Below are 19,810 nucleotides of genomic sequence, written 5' to 3' on the forward strand. Positions count from 1 at the left end.
TCTTTTCCCCTTGCTTTCTATCTGTACCTCCCATTTGTCCTTGCTTGTCATTTGGTCTGTTTGGTTTGTTATCTGCACCCCTGTGTTCTTGCTTGGTATCTGGTTTATCATGCTTTGTGTTTTGCTATCACCTCAAGCATCATATACATGTCACATAGTAATAATATTAATATGTTATGTTCATATGATTAAACCCCTCAAACAATTTCACACAATCATATCAAAATCAAATGAATCAAAATCATAGGTAAAAAATACGAAAACACCAAGAGCACTCAATTTTATCAACCAATTTGCATCAGAGCATCAATTGGCCCATCAAACATAATAATCTCGTACTTATAATTGTAAAGGCATAATTATAATGCAGTGAACATCCTAAAATAAATCCCAAATTGATTCTCTAAGGATCCCTACACATGTTCATTCTAACCCCAATTGCAATAAAATCATCTCTTACCTCTAAGCAGGCTCACGTGTGTAGTCCGACAGTGATAGTGGCATCTCTAGTGGTTCACTAAGATTCCTCAAGCTTTTCTTCTAGTTGTTCTGCTAGGGTTTCCAAGCGTTAGAGAGAAGGAGAAGGGATTTGAGTCTCAATTTCACTATCTGTGTGAGGCGCATTTCTCTCTCTTTAGACATTATTTCGCAAATCTCAACAGTGGGATTGTTTGAAATTGATTTCCAAAGGGGGTGTCCAAATTTCACAATGATCCAATCGTTAACGAGTACGAGATCATAGTTTTACTAGGACAGATTTAGGTATATGCGGGAAAAAAAAGGATTTTGGGAGAGGAAGAACAGAAAACGAATTTGAGAGGAAGAGAGAGCGTAGAGATGTATTGTAAATGTAAAAATTAACATAATATGTCTCTATTTATATCTAGGATACTCCTAGCCTATTAATTACTCTATTTTTCTTTATTTTATTATTTTATAAAAAAAGAACTTTATTTTACTCTTTCATTGAATAAATAATCAATTAAAACATTCATTTATTTTCTAAAACATCATTTTACTCTATTTATTTTCTAATACTATGAAATCCTTATTTTAATTAACAAAACCTTTTTTGTCTCATTTATTTAATTTCTAAAAGCTTTATTAATTTTTAAATAAAACTCTTTTTATTTATTTTACGAAAAAACGTGGTGTTACAATTCTCCTTGTTGACTTTAGTGAGAGGTACCTCCGCCTAAGGTGGTGGTGGTTGTAGAGGTTAGCATGTCTGGCTTGGTTGCTTGTGTTATTCATATGGTTTTTGCACCTTGCAATCTCTAGTCAAATGACCATAATAGTCGCATGTAGCACATATGTGATGTAGACCTTCATATTTGACCTTGTACCAATGATCACGAAGCCAAACCCTTTCCACTATTGGTTTATTCAACTTAATATCAATGCAAACTCTAGCAAAGTGACCCCTTCTAACATCTGGGCTATTAGAGTCAACCTTCATTGGTCTTCCAATAGCAAAAGCTAGGGATAAGAGAATACTTTTATCATAAAAGAATAGATTCAAGCCAGGGAAATGAATTCATACAATTGTTTAGTCAATAATTGCTTTAGGGGATACAAGATCTGGTGACCAAGTTTGTATGGTTAAATAATGAAAATCATCGATGGGCCTTCCTCCATCACCTTCCTTATGTACTCATCTATATAAATCTTAACTATAAAATAATCATTGCCAAGATCCATCAAATCAAAGCCTGCTTTGAGATTCCACAACTTAGAAAGAATTTCCTTCATAATGATATAGCATATCCCCTTCCCAAGAAATTTTACCACCAATGCATCCTGCCACGATGCACATAGTCTCTCAAAGACAAAATCTACAACGAGGACGTGTTCTCATGTTCATAAACTATTTTGGTTGAATTACCTCTCAACAAATCAACCTTTTGTCTCATTGGAGGCTTTTCTTTGTTTTTCATCACCTTGTCTCGAAAAAATATATTAAACTATTCACTTTGAAGCCTAATGATTCTCATGCTCCAAGTCAACAAGTTACTCAAAACTAACATCAAAATCATAATAACATTTAAAACAACCATTAATACTATTATTATTTTTATATAAAATAATGATGTTAACTTTAAACTAATTAATGAATCATATTGATCCAACTTAAAATGATAAAGAATCAAATGAAACTTTTAATAGTTAAAGTACTAATAATGAATGTTACCAAAAAGAAATAAAAGTAAATAAAAAGGTATTTTAACATTAGTTTTTGAAAGAAATGAAAAATATTAATTATTAATAATTTGGCAATTTTTTTATTATAATTTTTTTTGGAAGTGGAGTAACAAACGACACGTCGTTCGCTGGTGGACGCAAAGAACGGAGTGCGGTGCAAAATAAGAAGCAGCACTTGTCCCTCTTCCTCAGCGATTGTTCGAGAAACTCTAACGAAAGAGCGAGAAAGCGAAGACAGCCATGGCGTCGTTTCTTCAATCGTTTCTGGATCCGAAGAAGAACTGGTTCGCCGCTCAGCACATGAAATCCCTCTCCAAACGCCTCCGCAAATATGGTTAGTTTCTCCTTTCTCTCTCTCTCTCTCTCTCTTCGTTCGAATTTCCAAAACCCTAGTTTTACTGATTCGTGAAAATCGTTATGGATTTTGTTAATTAGGGCTCCGATACGACGATTTGTACGATCCTTACTACGATCTGGATGTGAAGGAGGCGCTGAATCGGCTTCCGAAAGAGGTGGTGGACGCTCGCCACGCGCGTCTTAAACGCGCCATCGATCTTTCCATGAAGCACGAGTACCTCCCTGACAATCTGCAGGTTTTTATTTTTTTCCTTTTTTTCTTATTTTTTTTATGTCTATTTGATTGTTATTGTTGCTGGTATTGAGTTTTAGTTTACGAAGATGAGTGAAAGAAGGAAATACTTATGTGTTGGAATGCAAATATGTGACTGGGTCCAATTAATTAGGTTCTAAGAGATGATGGATGTGTGTGTGAATTTGTTGGTTACAACGAACTTGTTCTTGTTGCTTTTTACTGTGTTGTCAAGTTACAAGAAAGATGGATGAAAAAGAAAACCGTGTGTTAAAATGCTAAGATTCAGATGTGACTGGGTGCAATTAATGAGGGTTTAAGAGATATAACGGATGTTCATGAATATATTGCTTGCATCTTTGTCTTGGTTCTGGTTCATGCCCTTTGTCTTGGTTCTTTGTTCTCTGGTTCTGGTGTCGGGTTCTTTGTTCATGGGTATTGGTCTTGGTATTTTGTTCTTGCATCTTGTACTTGTTCCTGTCTCTGTTGTTGACTTTTTCGCTACAAGATGTTTGATAAAGAAAATCTTTCATGTTGACATTGTAAGATGTGACTGGGTACAAAGAATTAAGTTTTAAGGAATGATGGGCGTGTATGAATCAATTGATTTACAATGGTCTTGTTTTTAGTTTGGGTTCTTGGTTCTTTTTTTTTCTTGTTGCTTTTGTTGAGTTATAGTTACAAGCAAGATGAATGAAAAAGAAAATCTTTTTTGTTGAATTGCTATGATGTTATTGGGTCCAGTTTGTTAGGTTTAAGACATGATGGATGTGTATGAATCTATTACTTAATGCTTGCAATAGTCTGAATTTCAGAATATAGAAAAATCATACTTTTGTTTTAATATATCACTTGGGAATGGGAAATGCATTTGAGGGTTTGAAAAGTTTGGTCTTTGTAACACAACCATGATGTGAAACTAGTTCATAACATAGGACAATCCAATTTTTTGCAACCATGGTATCTCTGAATACATTCTAACTTGATATTTATGGTGTTTGTTTCTTAGAATGTATCCAAGAGGATTTGATGTCCATGTTTGGGGTATGTGCATGTATGAAGGGCATCACATCTTTGACTCTTTTGGGTATTATGCTAATTTTTTAATTCTCATATTTTCTGTTTTTGTCTTTATGACAGTCAATGCAAACACCATTCAGGGGCTACCTTCAGGATATGCTGACTCTTGTAAGTGCCAGTGACTAGTGATATATATATATATATATATATATATATATATATATATATATATATATATATATATAACTAAATGTGTGTGTTGGTGTGGGGGTGTTTCATTATAATGTTTGATGGGGGCTGATTTCTGTGTCTTTCCTCTGTAAAATCCCTGAAGACAAAACCTGACAATGTGAATAGTATTCTTACATACATTGCATGGATTGCTTGTGCTCTTGTTATGGACAGAACTCTATCATTTCAAGAAATGTATTAGCATATTTGATGATTCACTTGTATTCTATTTTTTAAGTAGGATAAATTTAAAACTTCCTGTGTTTTATATCATATCTGTAGGTCTTTTTGTGAGTGCCTATTTGCAGGAATAGATAGGGATTATGGATATTTTTTCATATTTGGGAATTTTTCTTTTGCTAAGAATAGTTTATCTCTCCATGCTTTGCAAACATTTTATTTGGTTTGTTTGGTTAAGGGTCCAAAAGTAAATTTTACTTTCAGAATTATATTTGGGTAAAAGTAATGCAAAAACTACTTTTACAACAAACTGTTTTCAGCACAATGGTAAAACATAGAAAAGAAGAAATGATAAGATTTTTTTTATAATTTTTTTGGAGGTGGGACACGGGGGGATATAAAGTTACATACGGCTCTTGATTTGTGATAGAGTTCGTTACTATTATGAAGCATGGATTTGTGAGCTGTATGCTTACTGGGTATGTACTGGTCATTTGGTGATTGCTATGTTGTGACTTATAAGCTACTTGTAGTGTATAACGTAAGAGTAATGCACAAAACAAGCTAGATTTTATTAAACGTATTATAAAATCAATCTATTACTAATCCAACTTACATGTTATGTTTTGATTGGATAATTATTACTATCAGAATACATTAGAATTTTCCTTTTAGTAAACACTTGTGATAATTTTATGTACATGTGAAGAAAGTGTTGATCCTTAAATTTAAACAATCACCAACCAAATAACTGTTAAGATTGTCACTAAATGCTTTGCTACCCATGATTTGCAGGTGAAGAGAGAGAGAGCAGAACGTGAAGCATTGGGAGGTTTGCCCCTATATCAACGATCCATTCCTTGAGTGCATCAAGTATTTCATGAAGGTATTTTGATTGAAGTGGGAGGTTTAAATTGTATTGATCTTGTGGTAGAATGTTTTCTTATAAGAAAAAAATATGGACAGCTTTGTTGGTATAAACTTATATGGAATGCATTTTTTAATGGTATAAACTTGCCTCGGGCATTTTCTAATAAATGGCAACAACAGACTTTTTTTGCCTTGAAATTTATAGCTTCCATGTTCTTTTACTTCTGTTCTTATCTTTGCTTCTATTGAAATCATTGCTGGTTTGTTGTATGTTTTCTTGAAGCTCATCTCTCTGTCTTGTCTACATCGGCTTTTGTTTCCAAGAGCAACAATATTTGCTTCAATTCAATATTTTGGTGAACTAATTGTTGCAAAAAACAAACACTACCATGGACAAATATTAGTGATATTAAAAAATAATGGTTTTTGGTAGAGAAACTCCTTGGAGTACGCCTATTGGGCTAGTGAGGGACCTGCAATTTTGCATGAGATCATAAATTTAAATTCCATCACTGAAAAAGGAAACTACTGAGTTGCACAGATTTCACATAACTATTGACTTGAATTGTTTTGATGAAAGGTTTACTCCAAATCGTGTACTCTATGAAAGAAATGTTTGTCAACTAAGTTTTATGGAAATAAACTGAATAATTTGGATTGCTTTTCATAAATACTAGTAATCAAAGAAAATAAGAAAAATAAAGTATTTCTGTTTCATAATTTTAAATTTTGTGTATAAATTAATTTGTAGAAATTTTTTCATTTTATTTTTTTTGGCTGAAATGCTTTCCATCCCTTTAAAATTGAGTAGTTTTTCGTTCTCGCAAAATTAAAATCTGTTATTGTTTTGGCTTGAAGTAAGGTTGGATAACCAAACTTACTTGTGTGTTGACTGTCCAATGCTGCACCCAAGAACCATCGTCACTGTTTGCCCCCAACTGCAAATGATCATCGATAACCATCACCATTAACCCGCTCACAACCACTGTGCTGCCATAGATCTGTGACCACTCATATCACTTCTCTCTCCCCTTTGCAAACTTTGCCCCATAAAAGAAACCCATTGAAGGAGCAACTTTCTTCAACTAGCAGCAATAACACTACCCATTATCCAAGCTTCAGGAAAAATGGAGTTTGTTATGTGGAGAACCCTTCTGACACTGTCACGGAAAAAGTGGAGCTTGTGCTGCTCAGTGGTGTCTGTGTGGGGGAGAGGAGATTCAAACGAGAGAAATGAAGGAGAACGAAATGGGCAAATGAAGAAATGACACTGTAAGCATCATGTTGTTAGGGTGCAAATGAAGAAATGACACTGTTAGCATCATGTTGTTAGGGTAGTCATCTAGGTAAGGTAGTCAATTGAGTTTTACTTTGAGCCAAAAAATAGTAGATTTTAATTTTGCGAGGTCGAATAAATTACTCATTTTTATCGGGACGAAAACCTTTTCATATTTATAGGGATAAAAAACATTTTATTCTAATTTTTAAGTTGATTTTTATTTATGTCTATGTCAATAATGTTCATGTCTAGTTTAGTTTATAATTTTTTTGACAGAATGATTCATAATTTTATTATTCAAAGAGATATCTAAAACCAAATGGAAGTACACTTAAAATACCCGAATAATTCACGAATCCTAATTTGCTTGTTCCATTCAAAATCTCTACACGATTGAAAAATTCTTTGACCCTTAAGAGACATAGGAGCTCCGATGATGATCTTAATGCAGTATTATCAGAGGTGGAGCTTGTGGGAAGAACCAATTTGGAGAAGGAAAGAGAACGTTGGGAGAATGGAAGGCAATTGTTTGCATGCGTGTTTAGATTGGAACCGATATAGAAGTTACCAATTGTAGCTGCATTTTTATTTCAGATTTGGCATAATTTTACAGAGATTCACACCTCAACGTGGTTTTCAATTTCTTGTTAGAGGAAGTTGGCAAGGAATTCGATGTAGCAAAAAGTGAAGTAGTTTTTTTTTGAGTTGGATGAAAAAAAAGATGATTTCCTGGTCTTGGAGAATCCAAATTTTGAGTACTGGTATATCGACGAGTTTTATGGTGGCTGTTAATGACCTAACACAACCATCCTCCGAATTGATAAGTCATGTAGCCTACCATAATATATGATATACTTTAATAAAAATCAGATTAAAACATTCATAATTTATGATATTCTCAATAAATAAAATATTTAAATAAATAACAGCACATCAACACATTTAAATAAATATAACAGACATAATTTAGTAATTTCCATAATAACAAATTTAACTCCAAAAAACACTTCTGCAGTGATATCAGCAGCTGTCCTTGTATACAGTTGATGGTTTCCAATCAATTTTATTTATTTTATTATGAATTTGTTTTTGAAAGATTAAGATTTGGGCCAATAATTTTTGGTTGCTTTTTTCCATCCTATTTATTTGAGTACAACTTATTAGCACCAGTTGATCCATTTTTCCCTCTTCTTTTCAGTTTTCAGTCCGTGGATGTCCCAAATTCAAAATTATTATTATTAGGATAAATTACTCATTTGGTTCAGTCCCTATAGTTTCATGATTCTTATATTTTTAGTTCTTATAGTTTGAAAGTGATTTTTTTAGTCCTTATAGTTTAAATTTTAATTTTTTTTAGTCCATGTAATTTGAAAGTGATTTTTTTAGTCTTTGTATTTTAATTTTTTTTTAGTCCCTATAGTTTAAAAGTGGTTTTTTTAGTCTCAATACTTTATATTTTAATTCCTTTTTAGTCTTTACCATCAAAATATGAGTAATATTATCAATTACAATTAACTACAAAAATATTAACAAATAATTTGTGACTAATTTATCGGAAGATAATTTATAATAAAAAATTGATAATTTATAACTAATTTGTAGTTAATTATTTTATAATTTTTTTTATAGTATAGACTAAAAGATAATTAAAATACAAATTATAGAAACTAAAAAAAATCACTTTCAAAGTATAGAGACTAAAAGAGAATTAGAGTACAAATGATACAAACTAAAAAAAATACTTTTAAACTATAGAGATTAGAAGAAAATTAAAATGTAAATTATAAGAACTAAAAAAATCACTTTCAAACTATAAGAACTGAAAAAATAAGAATCGAGAAACTATAGGAACCAAATAAATAATTTAATCTTCTTATTATTATTTATATTATTATTATTAAATAAAATGGGACAAAATTAAGCACATGACCTTTAAAATCTTTCAATGTAGTTCGGTCCCTCTTATCCCTGGAGTCATATCTAGAACATTATGTCATTATACATAAACTCGTGACCACGTGCAAATGTTGGTAGCTGCCTAGTTGGACCATAAACTAATGGAAAGAAGTTACTCCATTTATTTTGCCAATCCTTCTCACTAATTGGTTGGATCTATGAACATCCCATTTTCTCTAATGACCCAAACATTTATCTTGTTTCTGAAATATGAGATTTTAATAGGGTGATAATGAAATTACTTGGCAATAATATTTTAATACTTTGTAGATATTTTACTTTGTTTAATAACTATATATATATATATATATATATATATATATATATATATATATATATATATATATATATATAATATTTTAATGTTCTTTCAATAATGATAGTAAGTATCCAATAATTTTATAACTTTTAAAACATTGTATAGTTAATCTATTCAATAGGAGCTTTTGACTTAACGATTGAATTAGGATGGATAGTAATTCAGCAAAATAATAATAATAATAAAAAGGATGGATAGTAACTTTGTTTCACTTGTCTGGTTGAATGAAAATCTGCCCTCTACCCAGTGGCCGAACTTGATAAAAAAAATTGGAGTGTCAAAATAATTAAACTTATCATATATATATAAATTAAATGTAATATATAATTATTTTAGAATGCATAATCTTTTTTCTATTACATTGTACTTTAAATGTAAAAGTATTATACTTATTTTTTTCAATATTTTTTATTTATTTTTAATCACTTATATAAGTTTTTAGCATTGGTGTTCACAAAATTATTAAAAATTAATATATATTAATTTGATAATTAAATCATGAAAGGTGATATTAAAATGAGGTTTTTATACAACAAATCTCAAAAATACCTTTGATGGAGTACTTGATTTTGAGAAACAAGATCAATACAATAGGTTATTATTTTGATATGAGTATTATATTCGGTGTATAATAACACCCACTACGTTATGTTTATCTATTTGATTTTCTGGTAGAATTAATTATACTAAATGAAGAAATAAAGAACTAATTATAAGTAGGGATATCATATTATGTTAAATATGTTTAGGGTGAAAAGGAAACCAACTTGAGTTTGGAAAACCAAAATATATATGGGAAGAGTATATATAGTATCCAATTTGACTAGCATAGTGTGAGTTGTATCTCGAATTGAGAGATGCAAGTATCATAATATCTGTATTCATTCATGGGTATTCATTACCAAATAAATGATCTGTTTGGTGTTCGTTCTTTTTGGATATGACTCTTTAATTCACTAGTTATTATTGTTGAGATGCATTTTAATAGTAGGAATTAGGTCTAGACATTCAAAATCACACCATACATGGTATCCTTCTTATTTCTTTGATTTTTTTTGTTTTTACAATACAAATTCTGATTTCTTTCACTAAAGACATGTAATCTTCACATACAAAATCTGAAAATAGTATAATTTTATTTTCAAATTTTATAACAAATAAAAAATTTGTTTGATAAGTTGTCTTCTAAAAGAATCACCTTTTTTTTTTAATTTGAAGTATCCATAGATAATTAATGGATACCCACATGAATAAAAACATGCAATTTGTGAATAATTTTTAAATGGATACCCAACAGGTAACAAGCGGGTAGCCAAAAGTCACTACCCATGCCTGACCCAACCCGTTGCCATCTCTATTTTGTGTTTGTAACTAGAGATAGATATGCAACAAATTTATGGCTTGGAGACAAAAGTTTATGGTAAAAGTTTCAAATGAGAGATCGGAATCTAAACAAATGCACAATATTTGGATTTTGTAGTAATGAGATTTCATAAATTTTACATAATAAGAAGGACATATGATGAATATTATTATGATTGTGATATCATATAAAATTTTAGATATTTAAGAAAAAAAGAAATGCATGAATATTATCCATATGATAATATTAATTACGTTAACTACGTTATGTTAGGGATTTTTCGTGTGGTCAAGCGAAACGACAAGTTTCAAAATAGTAATAGGACTTTCATCCAAGTCATCTCTCAAAGGACTAGTATTTATCGACGCAATTCTAATTAAACAACTAAGGTTTTATAAAAGTATTTTCTCAAAGGATTGTTTGGAACAATTTCAAGACCAATGAACACTAAAATAAATAAATACAACAACTACAATAATAATAATAAATTGAAATGAAGTAGTAGAATCGATCACATTGTTGTTGTGAGACTTGAGAGGTATGAACAACCGGGGTTGAACTTGATTTCTCTTATTTCAATGTAATAACCACAATTAATCTAATCATTCTTGCAATTTTATTCCCAATTCACAAATATATTCTAACCCTAATATCTTAGGTGAAAGAGTCTAAATTCTTTAGATTAATTCCCAATGTCTTGGTAAATTAATCTAAATATTTAGCATTATCGATTAAGAATTAATGAAGCCTAATTGGTATTGACATATGTCTAGCAAAAATCTCGATTAGGTACTCTTCTTAGTTTTAGGAACCAAACGAGTGTTTGTCAACTAAACTAACGATTTCTATGATCAAGCAATAAGTAATCAATCCAGAACAAACATTAAGAATAGAATATGAATAATAAATGCATAAACAATCATATTAAAAGGAAGAATACATGAAATTAGGTCAGTCATTCCAACCCTGACAGATAAGGAGATTAGCTGCTCATAACTTGATTACAATCCTCAAGAGAATTCATACAAAGTGTAATAAATAACAAGCTAAAAGCCTAAGAATGATGTACTCTCTCTCATGGAACAACTGCTCCAATTCATACTCTGATGCTTCTTCCTTTGTGCACCAAGTTTTTATAAACTACAGTTGGCTTGGGCCTGACATGACTCCCTCGCTTAAGCATGGGTAACGCCTTGCTTAAGCGAGACTCCTTCTTTCAAATTTGGTTGCCCACAGTCTTTGCTCCTTTAAGCACCTAGATTGGCTCACTTAAGTGAGGCCTTCATTTGTATTTTGGCTTGTTTATCCTTACTTAAGCTTCTTGGTGTGGGCTTAAGCGAGGGTCTTTAGTGATCTCAACTTAGCTCTCTGTTTGAGCTCACTTAAACGCTCAGAATGTCATGCTTAAGCAAGTATGGCTGCTTAATATGTTTAAATTCCCTTGCTTAATCACCCATATTGGCTCACTTATGTGAGGCATGTCAATAGATTCTTCCTTGAATTTGTTTTGGCTGGCTTAAGCGCACAACAAGCCACGCTTAAGCAAGCAAAGGTCCACTTGTGATTTCTAACTAGTTACCTGCAAAACTCCACAAAACATCAAGAAATCCTAACTAATTAACATCCTAAGGTATCTAAGTGTAATTCCTTATTTAATCCTAACTTTGTGTTGAAACAAGGCTCAATGTATCAAGAATGCTATATAATCTCCTCAAATAAAGTGTAAATTTTAAGCATATTTGGCGATTATCAACTAACAAATGTGATATACTTCCTCTGTTCTTTCTTATTTGTCTTTTAAGGTTATTATGCAGAAATGAAAAAATGCATTAAGATTTCTTGATTTTAATAAAATAGTTGTGGGGTTTCTTATTTTGTTCATGTGTAAATTAATTAAAGATTAAGATACAAGCAAGGGTATATTTTATAAAAGAATAACTAATGTGATCTTGAACGTTGCAAATGATAAATAAATAGAACAAAAGTTCTTAAAAAATCTAACAGTTAATAAGAAACGGAGAAAGTATTACCTCCTTCCCATATCTTTTGATATTTAAGGTTATTGCACAAATATTAAGAAATATTGAATGGAAGTAAAAATTGTTACATTTAGACTAAAATGTTCATAGTTAATACCTTAATATTTGATACACTACTACAGAAAAGGTATTCAAAGATGGTTATTTAATACTTTCCACGACGGTTATTAATTGTCTTTGAATTCACCATCGTGGAAAGTGTTAACTTTCCACGACAGTTTTTAAATCGTCTTAGAATCTTGTTTTCTACATCGATTTTCTAAGAAATTGTCTTAGAATGTGTTATTTTTTATTTTAAAAATGTTAAAAAATTGATGATTTAAAAATGATTTTCTAAAAAACCGTCTTAGATTGTCTACTTTCTAAGACAGGTTTTTTTTGAAACTGCCTTAGAATGTATATTTTTTAAGATGATTTTCTGAAGGATTGTTTTAGAATATACACTTTCTTATACGATTTTTTGAATAACCGTCTTAGAATGTATTATTTTTTGGTTAAAAAATGTTTAGCACACCTTTTATCATAATAATCAGTAGATTCTTAGGCAAGTTCAAATTGAAAAATATGCACATATATAAAATATATTACTACGTATTTATGGTCTCAATTAGTCACTATGTGTGTAACTATATTTTTCAATTTTAAATAAAAGCATAAATAAAATTCAGAAAAATTTCATGTACAAAAGGTTGAACATCTCATTAGGATTTGCAATAAAGAGAGGACCAAGGATAGTGTTACATACAAAAAGGAATTATAAAAAGTAGAAATTGCTCCAATTTTCAATATTACTTGCTCCTACGTAGATGCTTTGTGTTTCTTGAGATTACATCAAACTAATTATCATGCGTTTCCTGCTACTAAAAGTTGTATTGATCCGTATAACCATGAAATATTTTTTCCTTATAGTTGATTCAACCGTCTCTGACTTCCCTAATCGAACCCTTTTGTTGGTTGTACATGACAATAACTCCCAGACTCCTAGTAGGGTTAATGCTAGTTCTTTTTATTGGGATGGTTGCCAAGTGAACCATGAACACAACAATGCAAATTGGAAGTGGTGCCAAAACCATCAAGTAAAGAACAAAAGCACAATAAGAAACTCATGCCAAGTGGTTGAATTAAAACAAAAATTGTAGATACGAATTTATTCCTAACATAAAACCATGTGAGGTGCATGGTTTCCTATCTTTATTGATTTAGGGAATCTAAGAAAGTGTTTGGAGGAACCTAAACCTGATAATGACAAATGAGGAGGATGCCGAAAACTCTCACGAGATTTGCCAACTTTGAGAAAATGGCATTTAGCATGAATGACACTATTCCATATCAACAAAGATACATTTTACTTCTAAGGCAAAAAGATGTAGAGGAAAAATCCTGAAGAATCCACTTTTCTCAAAAGAAGAAAGAAATTAGATAAGATTTGCGTGATAAGGTTGTGAAAATCAAATACCACCATGGAATCATGTATGGTAATTGTCCTAGGACTTTAGTGAGCATAGTATGTTCCCTCAAAGGAGATAAAAACAAATAAGAGGTATATGAATGATGGTGAGGACATCGAGATGAAATTTATAAGGGATTCTAAAACATAAAATATAACAAACCAAATTAGAGTTCATAGTACAAAAATACACAAACCTGGGCAATCTCAGCTACTATATCAGGAAGCTCCATTGGAGTAACATCATTTAAGGCAGGAAGTGAGTTTGCAACCAAAACTACCTTGAAGAACACATACATTTTTATTGTAGTAACGGTATAAACTTAAAGGGACCAGCCAAAGTAACTATATAGCAGCCAAACTAACAAAGATCAATCAAAATTTTACTTAAAATATGAAATCATGAACTTCATAAAGAAGAAACCATTTTGAGTAAGTAGGCATATTTCAAATTTAAGATTGAGCTACCAATACATCATAATATTATCTATGAACGGGGAATTCAACTATTGGCAGAACATTTTTAGTAAACCAAAAACATTTATTATTAGTAGTAATAATTGAAATTCAAATCAAATTCTAAATTTTTTGAAAGAAAAAAAGCTTATGCTAAATAAAGTCAATGAATTTTAAAAATATGTTAAACATAACAAATACAACAAAAAATATTGCTACAAAACTGAATTGAAAGGACCCTCAAAAGCTTTATGTTTCAATGTATATACAACAACCTGCATTTCAAAAGAGATTTAAAACCCTAGTCCTAGTTCTTGGTCGACTCATTTTGTGCTTCATTTGAATACTTATTTAATGGAAGTTCACACAAATTTCATTGCTTCATTTGAGCAATTGTTTTCTATTATCCTATGGTATTCATGAACTAGCAAGAGAGACTACAAAAGAGACATCCTTAAATCTTTTTGATTCTAGAAATTTAGTTTAGGGATTGAAATTGAGGGAAAGTGTCTTCATCATTATGTTCTAGTGAGGAAAAACACAATTGGTGGAGTGATTCAAGCTCGTGGGAGTTTGTTGTGTACTTATAACAACATTAGGAGATATAGTTTTCAAATCTCAAGCTTGGCTTAGATCGCAGATGTAAATCACAAGTTGTCACCAAAACACCATGAATTTGGTTTGCACTCTCATTTATACCTATTTTCTTTAACTTGAAACGTTTGATTAGCAATGTCTTGTGTTGGAGATTTGGATTTAACTTGACATGAAATTTTCATACAATAGATTACTTTCATAGAATATTGTGTTAAGAACCAACATCCCTCACCTCTTGGTTCCCATTTTTCAATCCAATGCAATTTCTCTAACTTATCATCAAGCACACATAGGCCTTTCTCTTCACATGCTTTCAAAGGAGAAAAAGTTATGTACTACAAATGAGGGACAAAGTAGGAGATCAAAGTACCCAAAGTTGTGATAGCAAATTTGGCATGATCTGTGGAGTATATATCCCAGGTAAAAGCAAGTCAATTGCATCCAAAAGTAGAGTCATGGTTCTCAGAAACATAAGTTGCTTATCATACTTTCTTTTTTGTTATTATAAGTCTCAAAACCATGAAATATGCTTAAAGAGCACTTGAACCATAATGAATCTTCAAAACTAATTCAACTTGTTAAAGAGCAAGAACACAAAAATAAATTATATGATGATTTCATTAGCAAATCATAGTTGGCCCTGAAAATATATAACTTATTAATCTAATCAAGGTAAACATAACACGAACTCAAGGGGCACATAAATTGATGTAACTAGAAGAATTTATACAAGAACATTATACACAATTTCCCACCTTGATCACCACATTGTAGCAACCTCTAGTTTCACCACAAAATAGACTTGAATACTTTTACATGTTTGTGGAAAATAAACTAGCACAATTTCACTGATATGATTGAGCAGAAAATCTACTACCGTTTAATAAATGGTTCATGAGAAGTAATAAAATGATATTTTTTTCCTTTTTCTCTTTCTTTGAACAAAAAGAATGAGAAGTCTACTGAATTGTGCATATATACAACTTATAATTAAACAAGAGATTTGAATAAATGGTTCATGAGCAGAAAATCCATTAAAATCATAGGGAAAAAAGGCACAAAAAAAACTAACAATGAGTAATAGAATGATATTTTTTCCCTTTTTCTCTTTCTTTGAACATAAAGAATGAGAAGTCTATTGAATTGTGCATATATACAACTTATAATTAAACAAGAGATTTGAATAAAAGGTTCATGAGCAGAAAATCCATTAAAATCATAGGGAAAAAAGGCACAAAAAAAAAACTAACAACGAGTAATAGAATGATATTTTTTTCCCTTTTTCTCTTTCTTTGAACAAAAAGAATGAGAAGTCTACTGAATTGTGCATATATACAACTTATAATTAAACAAGAGATTTGAATAAAAATAGTATAAAGGAGCTAAAAAAAAAGGGGAAAAAACATGTTTGATTCAAGAAGTCATGGTAGCCAACTAACTGGAGATTAGCATCCCATTAAGTATACAAGCATAATTTATCTAACCATGGACTGTCCTTATTCTTCATAGCTATATTTCAACAAAGACATAGAACTAGCAATTTCCCACTTGTTTAATTTGAACCCCAAAAATGATTATAATTCTATGACCATACTCTAAATCCATTTTAGATGAAGTGAAACACTTTGTTTTATGACTAACAAGATCCAGGATATTCAAAGATGTCACTTTCAAAAAAAAAAATCAACAAGTATTACAAAGAATATTAGAAGAATCTCCAAAACCAAAATATAAATGGACAATCTCTACTAATACTAAATTTTTGCTTCAATACCTAAGGTGCCTAGGCACACCATCAAGCACAAAGTTCATTTTACAACAAAAGGACTCGTAACTTGATTACTGATGATTACTTATTCAATATTAATCACATGCTAATGTTTTGAAGAGCCCATACTCCTACAAAACAAGCAAAACAATCCGTAACAAAATCATATATTATGAGAAACCGGTTGCATTGGAATGTAACTATGTATTTACTTTGATAGGCATGCCAAAATAATATAGATATGTAAATGATACCTCTACTTCTAAGTTTTAACATGAAAGTAGAAATCAATTTCACATGTATTGAACCATAGATCAAACATGCACGCTAAAACAATTCAATAGTTCTATATTAATTTTCAATCTTAAACAAGTAATTGAAAAAATCAACTTCCTTCGCTTCAAAAAAATTACTATTACTGTAAAAATTCCACTATTCTAACCTAAAATCCACCAAATCGTGCATGCATTAGATTCTCTCCCACGCGTGCGAATAATATACACAAAATTAGTTAAATTGTAAACAGATCTACATCACAAAATAAAAATCCAAAAAATCGAAAGAAAAAAAGAAAAAGCAAATTTGAGCAGCTTTGTAGGTAGAGAGCGGGCTCTCGACGGCCTCCTTGCGGTTGGCATCGATCTTGAACTCAGTGAAGTACCTGTGGTAGGCTCCCTTCATCTTGAGGTAGAAGACCTTCGAGTCACCAGAGGTGAGGGAGGGGACTAGGTGCGTGTCGAGGAGTTTGAGGATTTTGTCGTAGATGTTGGAGAGCTCGACCTTGATCTTGGAGCGGTAGTTGCGGATGACGACAAGGTGGTCCTCCTTCTACTCAGTCGAGGAAATGATGTGCCAAGAGGTGTGGTGTGCGCCGATCATGTTCTTGTAGGCGACGGAGAGGAGGTTGCGCTCGTCCACGGTTAGCTCCTCGCTCTCGGTAGAGGCAAAGACCTTCTCCATGAACTCCACCATCTCCTCATAATGCTTGACTTGTTCCACTAGCTTCGCCATGTACACAAACTCTTCGCATGGAGTGGGAGCACTAGCCATTTCTGCAAGATCTAGATGAGAGAGAAAGAAAGTGTGAGAGAGAGAGATAGAAAGAGGGATTCGCTTGTATCAAGCAACAAATAGTGGGTTAAATAATTTCAAAGTTGAATTGGTAATCAGCATACCACGACGATTATCTAATTAATCGTCGTTGAACGTGACTTTATAAGAGGGTCTTTATAAAACCGTCATCGTCGAAGTTGTCCATATTACAAAATTGTCACCGCAAAGATATTCTAAGACGGTTTTTCAGAACCATCATCATTTCACCATCATAAAATGCAATTTTTTAGCAGTGATACTTGTATAGTAGTAGGTATTAAAAAAAGATATATTCGAGAAAAATGCATTGATTAGATTTTAAAATCCTAAAACATTAATTGTTTTGGAAAAAAATAAAAAGCTAAAACATCAAAAGATATGAGAAGGAGGTAGTAATTAATTTGATAGAACTTGTTTATGGAGAGTTAGATTGTGGTCACTTTTAAAACTTTATGTACTAAACAAACGTCAACTTTTCTGAAAAGCCAAATTAATTTTATGTCTTTGGGGTAGGGGTGTGGGGGCACTAAAGTGGATGCTTCCTAAATTCACAAACCAATAATGAACCAACTTAGATCCTCTTATTACTCATATCATTAAGATACTAAAACACACAAACACATGTCTTTTTAGGGTTTTTCTTTTTTTTTTAAAATAATATTTAAAGTCTTGGATCCTTTTGTCGTTTTTAGGTTATTAGTATATGGACTTAAATTTTTCATTTATTATTGAGTAAGGAAAACTAATTTAAGAAAAAAAGTTTAGATATTTAAAAAAAAAAGCATTAATACAAGGATAACATGTGTCTTTTCTAAGGTAAAAATTAGATGTGTTTGTTACATTTCATTTCATAAGTTCAAGCTTATGATTGAAAATGAAATTATATATGTCAAATTAAAAGGCTCAAGTGTCATAATGGAACTAAGTATACATGAGGGAAATTAAAAAAAAAATGTGAACAAATTAGATTCTAACATGAATTGAGTCTTCCTTAAACTCCTCATCAAAATGGAGTGAAAGAAAGAAAGAATATCAAAATGATGAAATGTCGGATGTTTACTTTTTGAGAAAGGTCTTCCTAAGACTTTTTGCATTGAGGCTATAAACACCTTAATATATTTGATGAATTTATTGCCTACCAATTTGAAAGGAAAAAAAACCCTTTGAAGCATGTGTGAACAAAACAAACTTCAGAGGAACATTTGAAGGTATTTGATAAATTAAGATGACAATTTATAAGAGAAAATTCTAAATTAAGATGACAGAGAAAGTTATGAGCTGATAAAAAATAGAGAAAGTTATGACAGTGACATTAATTTTTCAATCCAAACCTTGGAAGTTATTTATTCTATATCTAGTATAGCTACATTAGATTCTATATCTAGTATAGCTACATTAGAAAGCCTATAAGATATGCTAAAGCGGCTGAAATTGGAAGTTAGAGAGAGCTATTCTTTAGGAGGAGTTAAAAATGATATAGAAAAATAAAACGTGTCAACTTGTTGCTAGAGTAAGTAATAAAAAGGAAATGTGTTAAGTGGGCGTACAAAACTAAACTCAATCCTAATGGTCTTGGAAACAAACTTAAGGTCAAATTGGTGGTAAAGGGTTATTCTCATGGTGTTGATTTTTGAGATATTTTTGCATGATATAAGAATATTAGTTTGTTTAAACTTAAAAAAAAATTAAATAGTGTTTTAGAAAAATATTTTTAAAAAAACATATTAGATTTGGTTCTTAAAAAATATGAAAAGTGTTTTTTCTTAAAATAAAAAATAACTTAGATAAACACATCAAAGTAGTAGAAAATTGTTTATTTTTTTTTTTTAAAAAACAATAAGTATAAACAAATAGACCTTACAATTCTTGATTGTAGAATTTCAAGCCAAAAGATAAGGTGCATGCACATTGGAAATTGAATTTTTATCACTAAGGTTTAAGTGACTTAAATGCAAAGTGGAAGATTGTATTTTACTAGATGAACCTTAGTTGAATCGATGCATTGAAAGTTATTTTTGTTTCAACTTCCAAGAGAGCTTATTTATTATAGTTGGTGGCAATATTCACTATAAATAGAGAAGAGAATTAGTGAAGAAACACAACACATGAAGAGAAAGTGTGTGTGAGAAGACAGATTGTGAAACAAAGTCACTTTGTTGAGAGAAAAGTGTCTTTGTGTGAGAATGTTATCATTTCTTGTAACCATTGAGTGAGGTACTCGGGTTTATAATTTTGGGTGGGTTACAATCTTGTAATCATTTTTGTGATAGTGAAATACTTTTTGAGTCGGTTCCGTGGACATAGGCAAAAGGTGTCGAACCACATTAAATTCTTGTGTTTGTTATTATTTTTCCTACGATATAATCTTTGTGTGTTCTCAAGATCCTTTGTGGATGTAGGTA

The 19,810-nt window shown here is 31.1% G+C and overlaps 1 protein-coding gene and 1 pseudogene across 2 annotated transcripts; one reads left to right on the forward strand and one right to left on the reverse strand.

Annotated features, from left to right (window-relative positions):
• The first annotated feature begins 2,284 nt into the window (after positions 1-2,284).
• LOC100527652 (uncharacterized) lies at positions 2,285-5,290 on the forward strand. 2 transcript variants are annotated; one of them, XM_006600091.4, is made up of 4 exons: positions 2,285-2,536; positions 2,638-2,795; positions 3,932-3,979; positions 5,018-5,290. In XM_006600091.4, exons 1-4 carry the CDS (start codon positions 2,443-2,445, stop codon positions 5,084-5,086), a joined length of 369 nt encoding a protein of 122 aa, XP_006600154.1. In that variant the 5' UTR covers positions 2,285-2,442; the 3' UTR covers positions 5,087-5,290.
• Positions 5,291-16,518: 11,228 nt separating this feature from the next.
• Positions 16,519-17,366, reverse strand: LOC100811029 (14-3-3-like protein; annotated as a pseudogene).
• Positions 17,367-19,810: the final 2,444 nt, after the last annotated feature.

The sequence above is a fragment of the Glycine max genome, chromosome 17 (assembly GCF_000004515.6).
Source record: "Glycine max cultivar Williams 82 chromosome 17, Glycine_max_v4.0, whole genome shotgun sequence".
NCBI classification, from domain to species: Eukaryota; Viridiplantae; Streptophyta; class Magnoliopsida; order Fabales; family Fabaceae; genus Glycine; species Glycine max.